This window comes from Phytophthora sojae (assembly GCF_000149755.1).
Source record: "Phytophthora sojae unplaced genomic scaffold PHYSOscaffold_7, whole genome shotgun sequence".
Taxonomy (NCBI): domain Eukaryota; phylum Oomycota; class Peronosporomycetes; order Peronosporales; family Peronosporaceae; genus Phytophthora; species Phytophthora sojae.
This window is the reverse complement of record NW_009258121.1, coordinates 1,310,394-1,328,522: the sequence shown is the minus strand read 5'-3', so window position 1 is coordinate 1,328,522 and position 18,129 is coordinate 1,310,394. Positions and strand designations below refer to the sequence as shown.

The window sequence follows — 18,129 nt, the reverse complement described above, 5'->3', positions numbered from 1 at the left end:
CTAAGTAGCTGACGTAAGAGCTCCGAGTTTTCCCGAGGGGCAAGTGGGAGCTGATCGCACGTTTGTTAAACGTGCCCAACATTCCATTTGCTGCGAGAATGCGGTTCAACAGGTGGATCGACGCCAGTTCCTCCAAATTGTCACCACCATTTGCGAGATCAGTGCAGAAAGCCGTAGACCATGCAGTTGGCATCGCCGTAATAGATTCGACTACTTTGTCCATGTTTTTTAAAGTCTGCAGCAGCTTCTCAACAGGTTTCAAATGTTGCGTGTTTTGGACCACACGATCCTCATGCGATTCCAGCTCCGCTTCTTCGGCTGACACTAAAACACCTTCTTCAGCCACCAGTTTGTTGTTCCCTGGGGTGTTCGTGCGACGCTAGGTTGGAAGGGGTTCACTAGCATCTTGCGTGGTTCCCATCGAGGTAAGATGAGGCACCATCAATACACCAGCAGTCCAATCCGACGTAGTATTTGGCTCAATAGCTTCAAACTCACAGTCCACAACTTCAAGAGCTGCACAGGGATTTTCGTCCGTAAAGGACGACAGAGTACGGTCAGCACGCTTGAAACCTGTTTCCATCTGACGGGCCATGTCCACGTCGTCATCACTTGGTGTAGATTGCATATCCACATCCGAGTCATCCGCTCGCAGAGCAGCGCGTTCAGCGCCATGCGGTTCAGCGTCCACAGTCATCACCCCTTCTTCAACGCTATCCGATTGTTCCGCTGCTTCTATCAGCAAAATATGGTGAGGCTCCATGGCATTGCCATGAGCTTCTTGCTCCTGCTGGTGCGGGTCCATCTCATTCAATTCCAGTATTGGAGATTGGAGTTGACGTCGTGGCAGCGTATCAACGCAACTGCGTCTCGCTGGGGCTAGCTCAACAGCATTCTCAGCCGAAGCTGGCGGTGAGCTACGACGTATTTCAGCTCTGAGAGGCAACGTCACCGAGTATGGCGACTTCTTGAAGCTAGCTGCTCGTGTTGGCGGAGCTTCAGCGCGTTTTCCACGGGCAATGTAAAACTTCCGCCCATACACCAACTGATTGGTAACGAAGCCACGCACTTTTTAGGCACGAAGGGGGCTCTTCTTGCCCAAAGTAAAAACGCCAGGTTGGTGTAGCCACATGAGCGTTCATGTTGACGTCTCGCGGCGTCAAGAAAAACGGTCTTGCCCCAAGCTGGGCTAAGCCCATAAAGAGATCATTGGCGACAGCCGTGGACCGCACTCCGAAGACGTCCAAGTAGAACTTGCTGTCAAACGGAGACTGGCGCTTGATCTTGAACTTGCGGCCGACGAGGTTCACTTCCTGACCGACGAGTCTCTTCTCGGCCTCAGCAGAGCGAACGTGGACGAAGATTCCACCAGCTGGGGCCTTCTCCGCCAGAGCTTCTTCGTAGCGCGAGAGGAGTTCTTGAACAACTTGATTCCCGTGATCTTGGAGAAACGAGTTGAACACGACAGGCATCGCTACCGACGCGCAGTACGTTCCGGAGTCGATGACAACGACGTGCGTTGTTGCCGGCGGCGTGAACGGACGGTTCTCGGTGACGAGTGCGAGATAGTCGGCCGCTGAAGTGTCGCTGCGCTCGTACGCCTCGACTAGACGCGCTGCATCTTCATCAGACAAGCGCGGCTCCGACAGCATCGACTTGGAATGGCGCACGCGCTCGTATTCCTGCGAGCGGAGGTGCAGAAGACAAAAACTTCTCAAAACATGCCATGGAGACCATTGTTCTCAGAGGGAGAGGGTTAGAGGTCGTTCTTCTAGGAAGCTAGCAAAACGATTTGTCGAGTGGGGCGGGTGAGGGGAGGGGCTCACCTCTCGCTCGCCATGGCCTGCTGCTTTGTATAGTGGCACTGAATCAGGAGTGCTGGATCCGACCCGTTTCTAAACGTCTGGTTCCAAATCTGGAAAGCTGTGGCTGTTCGTGTGTCAAACTGTGAAATCTTATTCGTGAAAATCACTTTCATATGATCGGATCAAACTATGAGTATAGATAGATATAGATAGATAGGGAGGGTAAAGGCTCGGGTTTAACACTGTGTGGACTTCATGAATGAAAACAGCAACGTGTATTGACAGCGCAGCAATTCAAAATGGAGTGGGTCTATGCAGATTTGGAAACGCGGGCCACGGACAACCAGCGAAGACGTCGCCTTACCGGCCAGCCAGTAGTACCGATCCACCGGAGGCAGTTGCCATGCGATGGACGTGAAAGCGGCGGCACGATGTCGAGCCGACGCTAGCTCGTATCCGACGATCGCCCCTCCGACTTGGCGGCACCAACCAACGCTAGGTTGGTGTGCTAAGCGTGGAAGCGTTCAACAGGCGGCTGCGTGGAGTGCTGGTGGTGCGGCGAAAGAGGTGGCGCGGGGGTGTCATGCTTCCTACTTGGCTTCGGGTGTCGCTGCGGGTGGTCGTTCTCCGCGATAAACTCGCGCACCACCGCCGCCGGTCGTGGCATCGGCGGAGCAGAGGTAGGTGGGTGGGTCTTCCGCGGGTGTCGCGAGTGGCGAGGCGACTTGGGGGCGCTGTCCGCCGGCGCCCCATTCACTGGCACACGATTCGGCTCTGCTGCTTCACGAGGCTCCGAGAGCAGCTCGCGCCCACCCGCCACAGTACCAGGCTCTCGCTCATGCTCGTGTGCGGTCGGCTTACGGCCAATGCTTGACGGGTGGCTTGTTGCAGGGTGCTGCTGACGCGAGTGGTGAGGAGAGCTGGGCGGCGTGGCAGTTCTCCTCGGGTGTTTGACATCGTCTTGTGCGTCAACACCGTCGAATGCCTCGCGATGAATTGCATGCTGCGGCCCGGTCGTCGGTGGGTGGCTCATTGCCGGGTGCCACTCGTCGTGCTGCGGCGATCGTGCCTTGGGCGTTGCCGCTGCCTTCGGCCTCTGCTCGTGTGAATATTCAGACGTCGAGACGGATAGCCGCGCTGGTATGGCAGCTTCCGTCGGCTGGTGGCTCGTCGAGGGGTGGTGGTGCAGCGTGTGGGGTGACGCAGACTTGGTAGCGGCGAGCGGCGACGTCGGAGGCATACGGTTGTCGCCGCCGCGCAAGTTGTTCCGCGCTGGCGCGTTGGGCTCCGTCCCAACGGTTGGGTTGGTCGCGGAAGCCAGACCCACGAGCGCGGCGACGACGAGCGTTGTCATGAGCTTCATGGTGGTAGGGGGGAGTAGTTGGTGGTGGTGGTGTGGGGAGCGGTTGTGGTAGGTGTCTGCGGCTAGGCAGAAGAGTCCTTGGGTCTTGTTGGACCGAGTAGGTAAGTTGAGGAATGAGGCTTGCCTGCACTGCGGACGGAGTAAGGCGAACCGAGTACTTCCCGGCACGTACGGCCGCCGTGGACGTTTCACAGACATGGACACTGCTTTCACGAACGGGAGCTTTCAGCAACCCCGCTCGATCAGCATCGTGCGTGATGCAGTCTGCACCTGAGGTTTCGCGGGGGGCTACGACCTGCGCCCGCAACTGAATGAGGGAACGAATCCTCTCCGTCCGCAGTGCAGGCAAGCCTCATTCCTCAACTTACCCACTCGGTCCAACAAGACCCAAGGACTCTCCTGCCTAGCCGCAGACACCTACCACAACCGCTCCCCACACCACCACCACCAACTACTCCCCCCTACCACCATGAAGCTCATGACAACGCTCGTCGTCGCCGCGCTCGTGGGTCTGGCTTCCGCGACCAACCCAACCGTTGGGACGGAGCCCAACGCGCCAGCGCGGAACAACTTGCGCGGCGGCGACAACCGTATGCCTCCGACGTCGCCGCTCGCCGCTACCAAGTCTGCGTCACCCCACACGCTGCACCACCACCCCTCGACGAGCCACCAGCCGACGGAAGCTGCCATACCAGCGCAGCTATCCGTCTCGACGTCTGAATATTCACACGAGCAGAGGCCGAAGGCAGCGGCAACGCCCAAGGCACGATCGCCGCAGCACGACGAGTGGCACCCGGGAATGAGCCACCCACCGACGACCGGGCCGCAGCCTGCAATTCACCGCGAGGCATTCGTCGCTGTCGACGCAGAAGTTGACGCGAAGCAACCGCGCCTGCACCACCACCCGGCAACGAGCGTGTCGCCCAGCAACGACCGGAAGCTAGCCAAACCGGAGCATGAACGGAAGCCTGTCGAACCGGCAGGTGGACGCGAGCTTCTCTCGGATGCTGGCGACGCAGTAGAGGACAACTGGGTACCGGTGGACGGCGCCCCCAAGTCGACTCGCCGCTCGCACCACGAGCCGACGAGTCCTCCGCCAACCACTTCGCCGCCGATGCCACGCCCGGCGGTGCCGCGCGAGTTTGTCGCGGAAACCAACAAGCCGAAGAGACACCCGAAGCCTGCCAAAGCACGACACCCCCGCGCCACCTCCGTCGCCGCACCACCAGCACACGGCGCAACCGCCCGTGGCCCGAATCCACGCTTAACCACGCCTAGCGTTGCTAGCTGGGCTTATCTCGGATAACCAGCAGCTCGACTCTGCTCAACATGGATGGCATGACACGACTGTCTGGCAAGGCCGCGCTTTGTTTGTTGGCTGTGCCTCCTGGGCATCAGCCACCCTGCAAGGCTCGATGCTGAAGCGCCGTGCTGCTAATACATGTTGCGGTTTTCATTCATCAAACACACAGCGTGAAACCTATGCAAGAGTTTGAAAAGATCTGCGCAGCCTTGACCCAAGCGATAGTCATAGTGGCACCGAATGGCAAGCGCCAACAAGTCGTTTTGAAGTCCACGTGAGCGACGCAACCTTCGCTGCACAGCATTTTGCCACCTTCCAACGGCAAAGTTTCAGCAGGTTGTTGTCGTGCATCAGAGAAGACGTTTGACTCAGTAATTCAGTTTGGCTGCATTCATCCAATCCACTGCCAACTGGTGCAACTATGATGTTATTGAAAATCCGATCAGAGGATTCCTCTCCTTGGCCCCAGGAACAAATCTCACAGTATTTCATCTGATAGTTCTTCCGCATAACTACTGTCGCAAGCTTGCGTCGAAAGCACCGTCGTAAGCGTCTTCTGTGCCCAGGTACTTGTACTTCAGTTCGCTTGGCGTGGTCAAATTGAACGGTGGCATCTCATCCACGCACGATCTATCCAGCTTTTGCAAGTTCCCGCCGCTGCTCACATAAGACGCAAGCAGCCTCATACCGCAGGTCTCACTTGAGTAATCGTTATCGACGAGGAATGACCACAGCAACGCTACGTGGTTTGTATCATCGAAGCTGATCAGCTCCTTGTTGTCACCGTCGAGTATATCCAGCAGCGTCCGGGCGTATTTGTGTGGCGTCTTGGCGTCCATCCTGCTGCTTAACAGTAGCACACTGGCTTGACTGGGAATTGTTGCTGACTTGTTCCAATACTCATCGCGCTCGTACAAGATTGCATTCGCCTCGTAGTCTCCAAAGCCCAACTGTTTGCACCATTCCGATTTATCCTTCGTGAAGGCGCAATACACCGGAGCCAGGATGTAAATCGATCCGTCCGACAGCTTCGTGCCGGCAAACCGGGCGTTCATTTCATCCAACGACGGACCAGGCACCTCCCACATCTCCGAGAACATGATGAGGTTCGCCAAGAGGTCGGACGAGTACTCGTCTGACTGGGCGGGGCTGCCACCGCCATACCGAACGTTGAAAAAATTGGTCATGACCTCGACATCTTCAGCCGAGCATCGACTCAGTCTGTAGACGATGGGCGGAATCAATGTTCGCTCCCCCGGTCCCGGGAGAAGGTTGCCCAGCGTCTTCCGCAACTTGAACGACGCCGTCGCATTGCTCTTTTTTGCCTTGTTGTTCACCAGTACCGCACAGGTCGAATCGGGATGCTAGTCGAATCGCTTGATGAGGCGTTTGAGCATGTTTGGCAGACTTTTCTTCGCGAAGTGGGATTTGCATACGCGGTCTTTGGCGCACAACGACAAAACGTGGTCACCCACCTCGCCAAAGTCTCGCTCGTAGGTTGAAAAGTACTCGAATTTGTCGGCCGATGCTCCTGGGGTGGTTGAAATGCCGTCCATCACGTATCCAGTCACCTCGGGAGGGGCCAGGTGCATCAGACGTTCCACCACAGCCGTGCCGTAGCTCGCACCGTACACAATCGAGCTGGCGCCGTTCGTATACTTAGAGATGAGAGTCGCCAGATCGGTAGCGGCACTTGTGATGGAGAAGGCAGACAGGTCGGAGTACTTGAACTCCAGTGCTTTCGCGCAAGCAGCCACCTCGCTAGCATTAATATAAGAACCATCGGGGGAGCCGCTGGTTTGAACCTGAGCGGCCACACAATCGAGTCGCGTGCTACGTCCAACGCCACGGTATTCCATGGTGTACACGTTCGCCGTCCCGTTGAGTTTTGCGTGCAGATCTGCCATAGCCTGCTCAACTGTACACGAAATGTTAGGAATGTAGGATTAGAGACAAGAAGGCTTACAGAGGTCGATAAACAGTACTTACAGCCACCCCCGGACCGCCTTCTAGAAGCCAGTCGTTGGCCGCCTTGTCGGTATTGGCGCCCACCGCTGGAATTCGCTTCACGAAGACGTCGATCGTTGAGTCTTCGGACTCGGAGGAGTCACAAATACCAGGGTAGCACAACGGCGCCATGTAGATAGCGCACTCGGCTATCTGACCGGTCGAAGGCCCGTAGGCCGATTCGGTAAACTTGGCGCACGGATACCAGCCATCCAGTTGGTTGGTCGTCGTTGCGTTGGCCACTGTGGAGACTTGGGCAATCGCCATCGCCAACCTGACGAGCTTCATGGCGGCTGAAAGGATGTGCGTAGTCAAGAGGCCAAAGATCCAGGAATGAAAGACAGGATAGAGCTCCATGCGGCGTGGACTGTCTACCTGTATCCCAGCTGCAGCGGTCGTTGTGACGAGGTTTAAAGTCCGGTGGATGATTACTTTGTATGATGTTGCAGAAGCATGTTTTGCGCTATACTGTAGTAACTGAGCATAGCTATTGTCCAATCGAAGGGTACAGGGAGCAACAGGTGCTATGTGATGTTGCATCAGTGTTGCATGATGTCTTCGTTCTTGTCAGCCATTCGGTTTTGGTCATCCAAAACGCGTTATAGCAATTCTGGCTTCTTTTGGCCATCTTTTTCGCCGTTATGGTTTACTCAGACGATCGGGATGCATCTTCATCCACTAGTCCATGTTGGGGCTCAATGAGGGCTTTTCACTGTCATGTTGTAGATGGTTTGAGAACTCCTCAAACTGTTTTTCTTAAATATAGGCACCGTCGTGAAAGTCCCCGTTCTGAACACAGAACTAGTTTTATATGTACCAACAATTAAAAGGAGGGCTCAAGCTTCCGGTCCACCTTGGAGGAACCAGACGTTAGTTGCCTCTTCAGCTTTGATTCCTGTAGCCAGAATTCGCTTCACGAAGATGTCGATCTTCGCATCTTCAGACTTGAGGGGGTTGCAAATGCCAGGGTAGCACAAAGGCGCCTTGTAGATGGCACACTCTGCCTTCAGACCGGTAGAAGATCCGTCATCCGAATCGGTGAACGCAGCGCACGGATACCAGCCATCCAGTTGGTCGGTGGCCTTCGTGGTTGTTACTGCAGAGATTTGGGTGATTGCCACAGCCCACCCGAAGGCGCGACGAAGCTTCATGGCAGCTAAAAACGCCTAGGTCGTTTGTTGGAGGCAGTACATTCAGGAATAAAAGCGTAGCACAGGACTCTGTGCGGCGTGAAGCGCCTATCCGAGTTGCAGCGGTCGTTGTGACGGGGGTTAAAAGTCGGATGATTACTTTCAATGATCTAGCAGAAAGCTGTTGCATGCTTTGCGCTATATACTACATGTAGTACAGTAACTGTGCATACCTATTATCCATACGTAGGGTAAAGGGCTATGTGATGTTGCATCAGTGGTGCATGCTGGCTTCGTTCTTGTCAGGGATTCGGTTGGACATCCAGTACGCGTTATACTTGTTCTGGCTTCTTTTCGTCATCTTTTGTGCCGTTATGGTTTACTCAAACGATCACGTACCCCTTCCGTGTCTGCATCTATGCGTGAGGATTCTTGTTGTGTGTGTGTGTGTGTTTTTTTTTTTAATGTTGTGCATCGTTTGGCGCTGTTGGATATGTATAATAAAAAGCACCTCTCTACACGACTTTGGCGGGCAATCACTTAGAAGTCGATCCAACAGACCAGAACTCCTGGAACTAGAGCGGTGACTTATCTAGCGAGGCAACTCCAAACTCTGTATTTTTCAAAAGTATCAAGGCCCTCAAAGCTCCTCAATCTATAACTGGGATAGTTCTCGAGCACCTTCACTTCCCTACTGTAGCAAACTCGCGTCGAGCGCGCCGTCATAAGCATCTTTCGTGCCCAGGCAGCTGTATTGATCCTCCCTCGGCGTGGTCAAATTGAGCGGTGGCATCTCGTTCACGCAAGATTTATCCAGCCTTTGCAAGTCTCCCCCACTAGTCACATAGGACACAAGCAGCCTCATACCGCAAGTGTCACTCAACGAAGCGCTGTCGCTGAGCAACGTGCCCCCAAGAGTCCCGTGCGTCGAGTAGTTGAACGTGATCAGCTCCTTGTTGTCTCCTTCAAGTGCGTCCAACAGATATTCGGCGTATTTGTGCGGAGTAATTCCGTCCAATTTGCTGCTTAGCACAAGAGTGCTGGTTTGACTGGGAATCGCGACGCTCTTGTTCCAGTATTGGTCGCGCTCGTACATGACCGCCCTCGCTTCGTAACTCTCGTAGCCTAATTCGTCGCACCACTGCGCTTTATCCTTCGAGTACGCGCAATACATCGGAGTCAGCTGGTAAATGGTTCCGTCCGAGAGCTTCGTACTGCCGAATCGAGCATTCATTTCAGCCACCGACGGTCCCGGCAACTCCCATAGCTCGGAGAACATGATAAGCTTGTACAGCAGGATCGACGTGTACGCGTCGCTCTCTCCACCAGAGCCGGTGACAGAGTTGATAAAGTCGTAAAAGTTGCTCATGACCTCGACATCTTCAGACAAGCAGCGATTCAGCCGGTACACGACGGGAGGGATCATTGTTCGCTCCACCTCACTGTTGAGCATTGTCCCGAGAGTCTCGCGCAACTGGAACGAAGCCTTCACGCTGCTCCAGCTGCTGGTTTTGTTGCTCACCAGCGCAGCACATGTCGAGCTCGGATCCTTATCAAACTGCACGAGGAGGTCCTCAAGCGTGTCCGACAGACTTTTCTTCGAGAAATGGGTACTGCATGCGCTGTCTAGTGCGCAGAGATTCAAGAAATGGTCGCCAACCTCACCAAAGTCCGTTTCGTACGTTGAAAGGTACTCAAACTTGCCCGCTGGAGCTCCTGGCACGGAGGCAATGCCGTCCAGCACATACCCCGCCACCTCGGGAGGGTTCATATGCATGAGACGTGTAGCTAAAGTTGATCCGTAGCTCGCTCCGTACACAATCGTGCTGGCGCCGTTCGTGTACTTGGAAATGAGCGTCGCCAGATCAGTAGCGGTACTTGTGATGGAGAAAACTGCCAAGTCGTTGTACTCGATCTCCAGCGCTTTCGCATACGCAGCGATTTCGGTAGGGTCGACGTCCCTACTGCTTGGGGATCCGGTCGTCAGAGCTTGCGCAGCCACACAGTCGAGCAGCGTGCTACGTCCAGTGCCACGATAATCCAGGGTGTACACGTTAGCAGTTCCGTTGAGGTTCGTGTGCACGTCCAGTACCAGAGACTCCCCTGTAGCGTTGAAAGAAAAATGAGGACGGACAAATATGAGGTTAGCTCTGAAGAAGACGTCAAAGGTTAAGGGACAATGACTACTCACGGGAAGTGGATGCTCGGCCCAAGCCACCAGTTAAAACCCAAACGTTCGTTGCGTTGTCGGCATTGCTCACGGCCGGCAGTCGCTTGACGAAGATGTCCATCTTGGAGTTGTCGGATTCGAGGGGGTCGCAAATGCCAGGGTAGCACATTGGCGCGGTGTAGACAGCACACTCGGCATTCTGGCCGGTAGAAGTCCCGTCATCCGAGAAGGTGAACTCGGCGCACGGGTACCAGCCATTCAGTAGGTTGGTGGCCGTCGTGTTGGTTCCTGCAGACAGACACTTGGGCAATTGAAATTGTCAACCCGATGACATGACGAATCTTCATGGTGCAGCGAATTCCGCAGTAAGTTTTGACCTGGGACCGGATAATTTGGAAATGAGAACTTGAACACCTCACTGCAGAGGGCGTATCCGAGTTGAGGTTCTCGTTGTGGGGAGGCCCGGCTCATGAAAACAGACACGATGGGTGATTATTCTGCGAAACAAAAATCCGTCGCAAGAAATGGCATACGACGGGAAGGAATGCAATTGAAGTGAAAGATCGGCAGGTGCTGGATGATGTTAATCAGTGGTGTGTGTAGTCTTTGTTGTTGTCACCGGTCCGTCCATCCATTACGCGTTATACCGCTTCTGGCTTTCTTTCTTCCGCCATCCTTCTTGCCGTTATCGTTTACTCTGGAAGATGAGGTTCGGTCCGTACATGTACCCCTTGTGATCCTGAAGCCATCTTTTTCTTTAATGACTTAATAAATTTACTATTTTAAGAACTAAAATCTGACTTGGTTTCCATCACATGTGGAGGTTAATTTTCCGTCGCTGTGTGTGCTACTTCGGTTACCTTCGATTCATTTTTTTTTCTTGCGGAGAACGGTACTTCTCTGAAGGTAGGACGAGAATTCATCTCGAGGGAAAAGGTAATCAACATGCGCACACAAACTGCGGTGTACTGCAATGCGTGTCATGGCATTCTTCATTCTCTCTCAACTTCCTTCTACAGCCTCTCATTTTTTGGCTGACCACCGAAAACTTAGATCAGACGGTTGTAGGCTTCACTGCGCGAGAACCTCGAGACCACGTTGCTGATCACGGTGCCCAGTGCAATGAGCGCCGCGAATAGTGCAAAAAGAGAAAAGCTAAAGCCCTCGTTCTGAACACCCGCGGCCTCCACCTCCTTCTCCTCCGCGGTGCGAAGCGCCACCGTTTCGATCTCCTCCGAGTTCTCACTCAACCCCGTCGTCGTCTCAAGTGGCAGCTCCTCGGACTGCAACGGCAGGTTGCTGAGCACGACGTCAGCCGTCGAGTTGATGGGGTGCGAGGTCGCAGCTCCCTTGGCGAAGGGCACGATCCCCCAGAGAGAACCGCCATACAGAGGCGTCGTCTGCGAGAAGACGAGCTCCTCGTCCGAGATGTCGGGGTTCACCCAGTGGCAGTCGGACTCAATGCCGAGGTTGTTGACGCCGCGCACGATCTTGAAGAAGCCCTTCATGCCCCAGTAGGTCCCCCACGAGTTGCGCACGTTCCAGAACTTGGTGCCGTCGGCCTCCTCGCCCCAGCCGACGATCTCCACGTCGTGGTCGATGTCCAGGAAGCCCGTCTTGTCGTGGAACACGCCCGCCGAGTAGTTGAAGGTGAACTCGTCGCTGCAGGCAATGCCGCACGTAATAGGGCCCTTAAGCAGCTCCTTCATCATAGCGTGCTCCCCCGCCACGCGGCCGTACTCCTTGGCTCGGTACCGCACCACCGTCTTGACCGGGAAGCAGTGCGGACCCTGTGGGTGGTCGGGCGTCGTGATGCAACTAGCAGAATACAAAACAGAGCACAGCAATTAATATCTGGCTTGCCAAGTTGAAGTTGCCTTGGCTACGTACTTCATGCAATAGCCCTCCGGGGGGCACGTGCCGTTGGTGTCCGTGTACTTGCGGTAGTCCGTGGCGCTGTAGGGCACGCACGTCTCGTCCGGCAGTCCGTAGTGGTGCATGAACTCGAAGACGTCGGACGGCTCGCCGCCCCCGCAGCCGTCCGACAGGCCGTGCGCCGGCCCGCAGTTGAGGAACGTCTGCCGCCCGAGCTGCACGTCCGGGCCGACGCGGCCCAGCGCGCGGTGCATCATCTTGATGCGGTCCTGCGCCGCGGACAGCGCCCCGTGGGCGAAGCACGAGCCGCAGTACTGCGGGATGTGCTGGTTCCACGAGGGCGTGCACATGCCACGCTCGCACCAGTCCAGCTGCTTGGGGAGGGCTCTGAGCTCGAGCACCTGCGCCTCAGTGAGGGTAGGTAAAGAGTGCGCCTTCGGGTGCAGGTGCTCGCGCTGCTTCCACGTGCGAGAACACATCGGCGCGGCCGACGAGGGAGCGGACAGCGTCGCCAACGCAGCGATGAGGAGGGGGAAGGAGAAGGAGCGCTTCATCTTGAGCGGCTCGGAGCGCAAGTGACGTCTGCAGGACGGACGCCATGCTGGTCCGATTTGATGGCTAATCAGTGCACGGTCTCATCCAACAAAGAAGATGCGCTCCTTCTCTTCAGGGGGGGGGGGGGGGTCTGTACGATAGACTGCAGTTTGTAGCCATCACTGTCCAGATTGGTCGCGGTTATGAGGAGGGGGGGGGTCTCAAAATTTAAAAACGTGACAAAAAGACGCCGTCCGACAGTTCGTATCCGTGTTGTCATTGAATATGTTTGAACGAAAGTTGCTCTTCAATCCCGAGTGCTGCTCCACTTAGTTGTAGACAGTCGTCACGGTCGCGTTGAAGGTGCCGTCGTAGGCGTCGTCCGTGCTCAGGTAGATGTACTGGTAGTCGATTGGCGTAGTGAGATTGAGCGGCGGCATCTCGTCCAGACACGACTTGTCCAGCTTGTCCAGGTCTCCGCCGTTGCTCACGTACGACGCGAAAATATCCAAGCCGCACGTCTCACCCGTGTAGATTCCATCCACGAGGAACGACCACGACATAGTTCCATGCTCCGTGTAGTTGAACGTCACCAGCTCTTTGTTGTCTCCTTCAAGAACGTCCAGCAGCGACTCGGCGAACCTGTGCGGCGTCTTGGCGTCCAGTTTGCTGCTCATGAGCAACACGCTGGCTTGACTGGGGATCGTGGCGCTCTTGTTCCAGTACTGGTCGCGTTCGTACATGATCGCGTTGGCCTCGTAGTCTCCATAGCCCAAGTCCTCACACCACTTGGAGTTATCCTTCGAGAACGCGCAATACACCGGCGCGAGCTTGTAAAACGTCCCGTCCGAGAGCTTTGTGCTACCAAAGCGGGCATTCATTTCAGCGACCGACGGGCCGGGGAACTCCCACATCTCCGAGAAGACGATGAGGAAGAAGAGCAGGTTCGAGTTGTAGATCTCGTTTTGAGTGGTGTAGGTCATGTCGGAGTTCAGAACGTCGAGGAAGTTGCCGATGCTGTCGACGTCGTCGGGCGAGCAGCGGTTCAGTCTGTAGACGATCGGAGCGATCAGTCTCCGCTTCTTGGGGCTGTTGAGAATGTACCCCAGCGCCTCCCGCACCTTGAAAGACGGCTTCACGTCGCCCCACGTAGTAGTTTTGTCGGTCACAAGCGCAGCACAGGTCGAGTTGGGGTCTTTGTCGAACTTGGTGAGGACTTCTTTAAGCGTATCTGGCAGACTTTTCTTCTCAAAATGGGAGCTGCATACGCTCTGTTGCTCGCAGAAGGACAAGAAATAGTCTCCGACTGCGCCGTAATTCACGTCCCACTGTGAAAAGTACTCAGATTCGTCCGCTGGAGCGCCAGGCGTGGTCGAAATGCCGTCCATCACATATCCAGTCACCTCAAGAGGGGCCAGGTGCATCAGGCGTTCAACCACTGCCGACCCGTAGCTCGTGCCGTACACGATCGTGCTGGCGCCATTCGTGTACGTGGAGATGAAGATTGACAGATCAGTAGCGGCGCTGGTGATTGAGAAGGCAGCGAGGTCCTTGTACTTGAACGACAGCGACTTCGCACACGCAGCCACTTCCGTGGGGTCGAAGTCTCTGCCCTTGGGGGAGCCTGTTGTCTGAGCCTGCGCGGCCACACAGTCGAGCATCGTGCTCCGTCCAGAGCCTCGATGGTCCATGGCGTACACATTCACCGTTGCGTTGAGCTTCGCGTACAGGTCAAGCATCATAGACTCCACTACAGCATTTGCAAAGTAAATATTAGATTAGAGCTGGGGGGGGGGCTACAAAAACGCTTAAAAATCATACTTACAGGAAGACGACCCGCGTCCCGGTCCACCTTCCACCTTCCACCAGCCAGACGTTGGTTGCCTTGTTGGGGTTGTTACCCCCAGCCGGCAGACGCTTCACGAAGACGTCGATTTTCGAGTTGACCGAGTCACAGATGCCAGGGTAGCACTGCGGCGCATTGTAGACAGCACACTCTGCATTCTGACCGCTGGAAGTTCCGTCGTCCGAGAAGGTGTACTCCGCGCACGGGTACCAGCCGTTTAGTTGGCTTCCGGCCGTGTTGGACCCCGCGGCGATGTGGGCAATTGCAGTCGCCAACCCGATGATGAAAGGGGTTCGCATGGGCACCACGAGCCGGTTGAGCGAGTTGTTGGTAAATGTGGGAATGAAAGCATGGGTATCGTCGTTTACGGACGAATGGATCGTCACACCCATGTCAACACGGCATCCTTGTCGTATCCGAGCTGGAGATGTCGACGTTACGATGTCCAGTTCACTGTGCCAGGGCTAGAGGAATACAAATCAAAAAAAAATCAACGGGATTTAGAGTAAACTCTTGTAACGGCAAAAATGATGACAAACAGAAGCCAGAATAGGTATAACGCATATTGGATGACCAAACTGAATTAATGTAGGATAAGAGTATTTTGGCTACGCGAACACGTAAATAATTGCAATCATTGCATTAAGAGTATTTTGGCCGGACACCCCACCCCTCATACAGAGACTGCAGGGGCATGGCTCAATCCGCAACGCGAACGCAAGGACTACAGTGAATTATACCCAATCACAGAGTATTAGCCCCAACAAGTTTTATCCTTAAAATAAGGACAGAAACAAACCCGGCGGCCTCGATTTTGGGAACATTTTATCCTTAACTGGCCGGTTAAGGATAAAACTATCTTAACATTTGTATGCACCCACTTAAGTACGGTTCCAGAGAGCTGACGGTGGGCGTCCATTGGGCGCGAAGGGTCGCCGACGGTTTCACTTGTTTCTACTATTGACCGAGCTATTTTTGTCCTTAACTTAAGGAGGATACGCTCCGAATGACCTTTTTGGTGGAGCTGCTGCGCGAAGACGCCACAACTCTAGCACATACTGATCCGATCCTCGTGTAGACCGAATGCAGACCTTTCTATCCATACCTGACATTGCTTCTTACATGTTAAAATGAGGTCAACCGGGCTGCCCCAAATTTGGTCCTTACTTTTATCCAAAAAAAATCTTGTTGGGGTTAGGGTTAGGTTAAGTGTGTCCCAGCTTATTTCCGGAATTGCTCGGAATCGCAAGGAATTATCTAATAAGAAAGTATACAAACATTTATATAGACTGCAACTTATCCGATAATAGCACTGCTCTGCCAGAAAGACAGGCAATTTAAAGGTTCGATAGTTTGCGATGGTTTTTAAATAGATTATAGCTGAACTCGTGCTCATTCTCGATCTCCCGCAACAGCCACGATGCGGAGGGCATCACGCGGGCTTGACACTCCAGCTGGCACGATCAGCCAGGAGCTAGCTGCCGAGAAGCTTTTCGAGGAATTTCTTAACTCCATGAGCCTGACTAAGGCTTCGCTCGATGATATACATCAAGCGCATTGTGATGATGCTAGTGTACCTACTCAAAACTTTTATTCATTGCTAACAGTTTTTTCAATCTTCATACAGACTCGAAAAAGTAACAGACCCCGTGCTGCCGACGGATTACTGGCGAAGGCAACAGGTCTTGGCTACTTCTCACAAGTCGTCAATCTCCTACGAGAGCGCTACACTACGTCGCTAACCGACTCCAAGAGGATCGCAAAAATCAGGGACAAGATGGCAAGTCACATTGAGGAACGCAATCTTCGCGCCAACGTTCAAACGAATGACGCCCCAGGGTGTACAATTGGTGATTTGTGTGGTCTAGTGGGATTTCTCGTGACTCATGCCGATGTAACAACTGGTCTTAAGTCTGTGCATGATGCTGCGCTTTTGACAATGATGTGGCATACATTTGGGCGGGCTATCGATACATGCTTCGCACGCAAGCAACAACTTTCAATCGCCGCCTCTGGAGAGCTTTTCCTGCATATCGCCCGGATTAAGACCTGGGTTGTACAGGGCGTGTCAATTTGTAAGTCACCCGAGCGCTGGCAGCAGTGCATGCTTCACGCGTTTGACCTGTTGTTCATATGCTACGATGAGCCCTCTGAGCATCTCTTCCCCTTGGCCCCACGGTTTGCTGAGTCGGACCTTCCTGGAGGCCAGCCTTATTTTCAGGAAGAAGCCATCATGTACTGGGAAAGGCTGCAGAAAGAGAACGAAAGAGGCGCCGAACCCCCGGAGAAACGAGAGAGAAAGCGGCCAAACGTAGCAAGTTACATTACCGAGATCATTAAGGATACCTTGAAGGCGATGCCGCCTTCGGCGAGCCAACGTATTATTTCGGGGATGACCAGCCATTCTCTTCGTCGCGGTGCTGCTGCGCATCGCCGAAGCTGGCGATCCAGTGGATATCAACCCGAGGCGCGTGGCTGCTGGAATCTTTGACGAAAGCATTTGCCTACCTTGGGACAACTTCAAAAGAATATCAGAGTGTGGCTAAAGTCCTGGAAGGGTTCCAATCTCCAGACTTACCCGCGACAACGCCGTCTATTTATGACCTCTACCAGCGACTCTCTGAAGCTGAGTATGGACAGCTCATGACACTGCGCGACGAGCTGTACCGCCATGTCCTTGGCTTTCACGATCATCGATTTAACATCGCGTTGGACGCGGTCGATGCGACGTTCGCCCCCCTCTTGATGCACCTCGAGTCCGTCCTCGAAGCCACAGAGAGCGCTGGGTCTAATGTGTTTGTTTGTCACTCGCTATGTCTACGAGCCGAACCGGGGCATCACGGCTGTAAACTAACGCTTAGGCTCCTATATAACAACGCGCAAATGTTGTAAGTGGGGTAAGCATCTGCGAGATCACTGGCAAACTACGAACCACGCACAGCTCGGTAACGCTGCTGCTGGCGGTGACTCGCTGCTGTCCTCGACGCTGGAGAACATGCTCACGCAATTGGTGAGCATCCGGCCGGCTTGAAGATGCGCACGCCCGACTGCCTCTTGGTTCTATCGACGCTCCACCTCCTTCCGCCAGCGCTTCATTCACTACTGCCGTCGAGCTCTCAGCTCCAGCGCCTGCAACAGCGTCGACGCTCGCGTGATCGCTGCTCAACTGGTATACTAACCACATCTGGGAAACCGTTAAGGGTAAGAAAGAGCAGAACAAACGAGCAGAGGCAAAGGCTGCGAGCAACATCATGGCAATACTTTACCAAGTGCCATTCCAGATACCGAAGCAACCCAGTCGATCCGATGTCGCGGCTTACCAGCACTGGAAAGACGAGATTTGGACGCTTGCCTTGGCCATGGACTCCACCGTCAACGCGCGGCTGCACTCCTTCGACCAAAAGAAACCTACACACAAAGCGTCTTCGTTACGCGAGCGCTGGCGCCAGCTGCGTACCTCGCATCCCGACGCATACCGCACGCTTGGCGCCCAATATTTAGCGCTCAAAGCCAGTGGCACTGTTGTGGACACTTGTACGCCTGCATCGCACCAATGGGGGGCTTCGGATCTGGCTTAGCGCTCGCCTACAAGCACGCACAAAGCACAAGCAACACACAGAGCACGATTGCCCCCGGCTGGAGTCGAACCAGCGACCTGGAGGCATAACCTCCCGCTCTGCCGCTGAGCTACGGGGGCGTGGAGAGTAAGACGACCTACCTCCGGAGATCCACAGCTGTCTGCGTCGCCACTGTCTGCCACGCTGTCGCTGTCCGCTGCCGTCACCGCCGCCATACCGCTGCGCACTCCATGCCGACCGCATTCTTGCCTCCGTCGATCTGCTGCTGCGCTGTTGTCCGCCGTGCTGCCTTTAGCCCTTTACACTCCCGCCCGGAATGAATAAGTCGACGTTGATTGGAACGAGGTTTTTTATGTGGCGCCAGTGTGGGTCTATTGCAGGCTTGACAGGTTCCGGATTCCGGTCCGAAATCTGCCAATTACTGTGAAAACAACAAGAATCCAACCACAACTGATGCGACATCATACATTACGTGGTGATCTCTTCTATCTGGTACAGCAGAGTGCAGTACTGTGCAT

At 54.6% G+C, this 18,129-nt stretch overlaps 8 protein-coding genes and 1 non-coding gene across 9 annotated transcripts; 2 read left to right on the top strand and 7 right to left on the bottom strand.

Annotated features, from left to right (window-relative positions):
- Positions 1–998: 998 nt before the first annotated feature.
- PHYSODRAFT_516152 (hypothetical protein) lies at positions 999–1,697 on the bottom strand (the record flags this gene model as incomplete). The annotated part of the gene is made up of 1 exon (XM_009533921.1): positions 999–1,697. A coding segment is annotated over one exon (699 nt), but the record flags the coding sequence as incomplete, so codon positions are not given.
- A 616-nt stretch (positions 1,698–2,313) lies between these two features.
- On the bottom strand, positions 2,314–3,168 carry PHYSODRAFT_303745 (hypothetical protein; the record flags this gene model as incomplete). Its single annotated transcript, XM_009533920.1, has 1 exon — positions 2,314–3,168. The coding sequence occupies one exon, from the start codon at positions 3,166–3,168 to the stop codon at positions 2,314–2,316; it is 855 nt and encodes a 284-aa protein (XP_009532215.1).
- A 469-nt stretch (positions 3,169–3,637) lies between these two features.
- Positions 3,638–4,474, top strand: PHYSODRAFT_303744 (hypothetical protein; the record flags this gene model as incomplete). The annotated part of the gene is made up of 1 exon (XM_009533919.1): positions 3,638–4,474. One exon carries the CDS (start codon positions 3,638–3,640, stop codon positions 4,472–4,474), a length of 837 nt encoding a protein of 278 aa, XP_009532214.1.
- Positions 4,475–4,983: 509 nt separating this feature from the next.
- PHYSODRAFT_518068 (hypothetical protein) lies at positions 4,984–9,652 on the bottom strand (the record flags this gene model as incomplete). The annotated part of the gene is made up of 2 exons (XM_009533918.1): positions 4,984–5,785; positions 9,090–9,652. Coding segments are annotated over 2 exons (1,365 nt in total), but the record flags the coding sequence as incomplete, so codon positions are not given.
- Positions 9,039–12,031, bottom strand: PHYSODRAFT_286890 (cysteine protease). The gene has a single exon (XM_009534790.1). The coding sequence runs from the start codon at positions 11,485–11,487 to the stop codon at positions 10,828–10,830; it is 660 nt and encodes a 219-aa protein (XP_009533085.1). The 5' UTR covers positions 11,488–12,031; the 3' UTR covers positions 9,039–10,827.
- PHYSODRAFT_517902 (hypothetical protein) lies at positions 9,792–10,040 on the bottom strand (the record flags this gene model as incomplete). The annotated part of the gene is made up of 1 exon (XM_009533917.1): positions 9,792–10,040. A coding segment is annotated over one exon (249 nt), but the record flags the coding sequence as incomplete, so codon positions are not given.
- Positions 12,032–12,516: 485 nt separating the features above from the next.
- Positions 12,517–14,332, bottom strand: PHYSODRAFT_515387 (hypothetical protein; the record flags this gene model as incomplete). The annotated part of the gene is made up of 2 exons (XM_009533916.1): positions 12,517–13,932; positions 14,024–14,332. 2 exons carry the CDS (start codon positions 14,330–14,332, stop codon positions 12,517–12,519), a joined length of 1,725 nt encoding a protein of 574 aa, XP_009532211.1.
- Positions 14,333–17,191: 2,859 nt separating this feature from the next.
- Positions 17,192–17,611, top strand: PHYSODRAFT_517852 (hypothetical protein; the record flags this gene model as incomplete). The annotated part of the gene is made up of 1 exon (XM_009533915.1): positions 17,192–17,611. A coding segment is annotated over one exon (420 nt), but the record flags the coding sequence as incomplete, so codon positions are not given.
- Positions 17,612–17,660: 49 nt separating this feature from the next.
- PHYSODRAFT_t1257 lies at positions 17,661–17,730 on the bottom strand. Its single transcript has one exon. It is a non-coding gene; the product is annotated as a tRNA-Ile (tRNA).
- Between the last annotated feature and the right edge of the window lie 399 nt (positions 17,731–18,129).

Excerpts from the sequence above, each read along its gene's own strand:
- PHYSODRAFT_286890 (XM_009534790.1), bottom strand. The coding sequence starts at position 11,487 with ATGAAGGAGCTGCTTAAGGGCCCTATTACGTGCGGCATTGCCTGCAGC.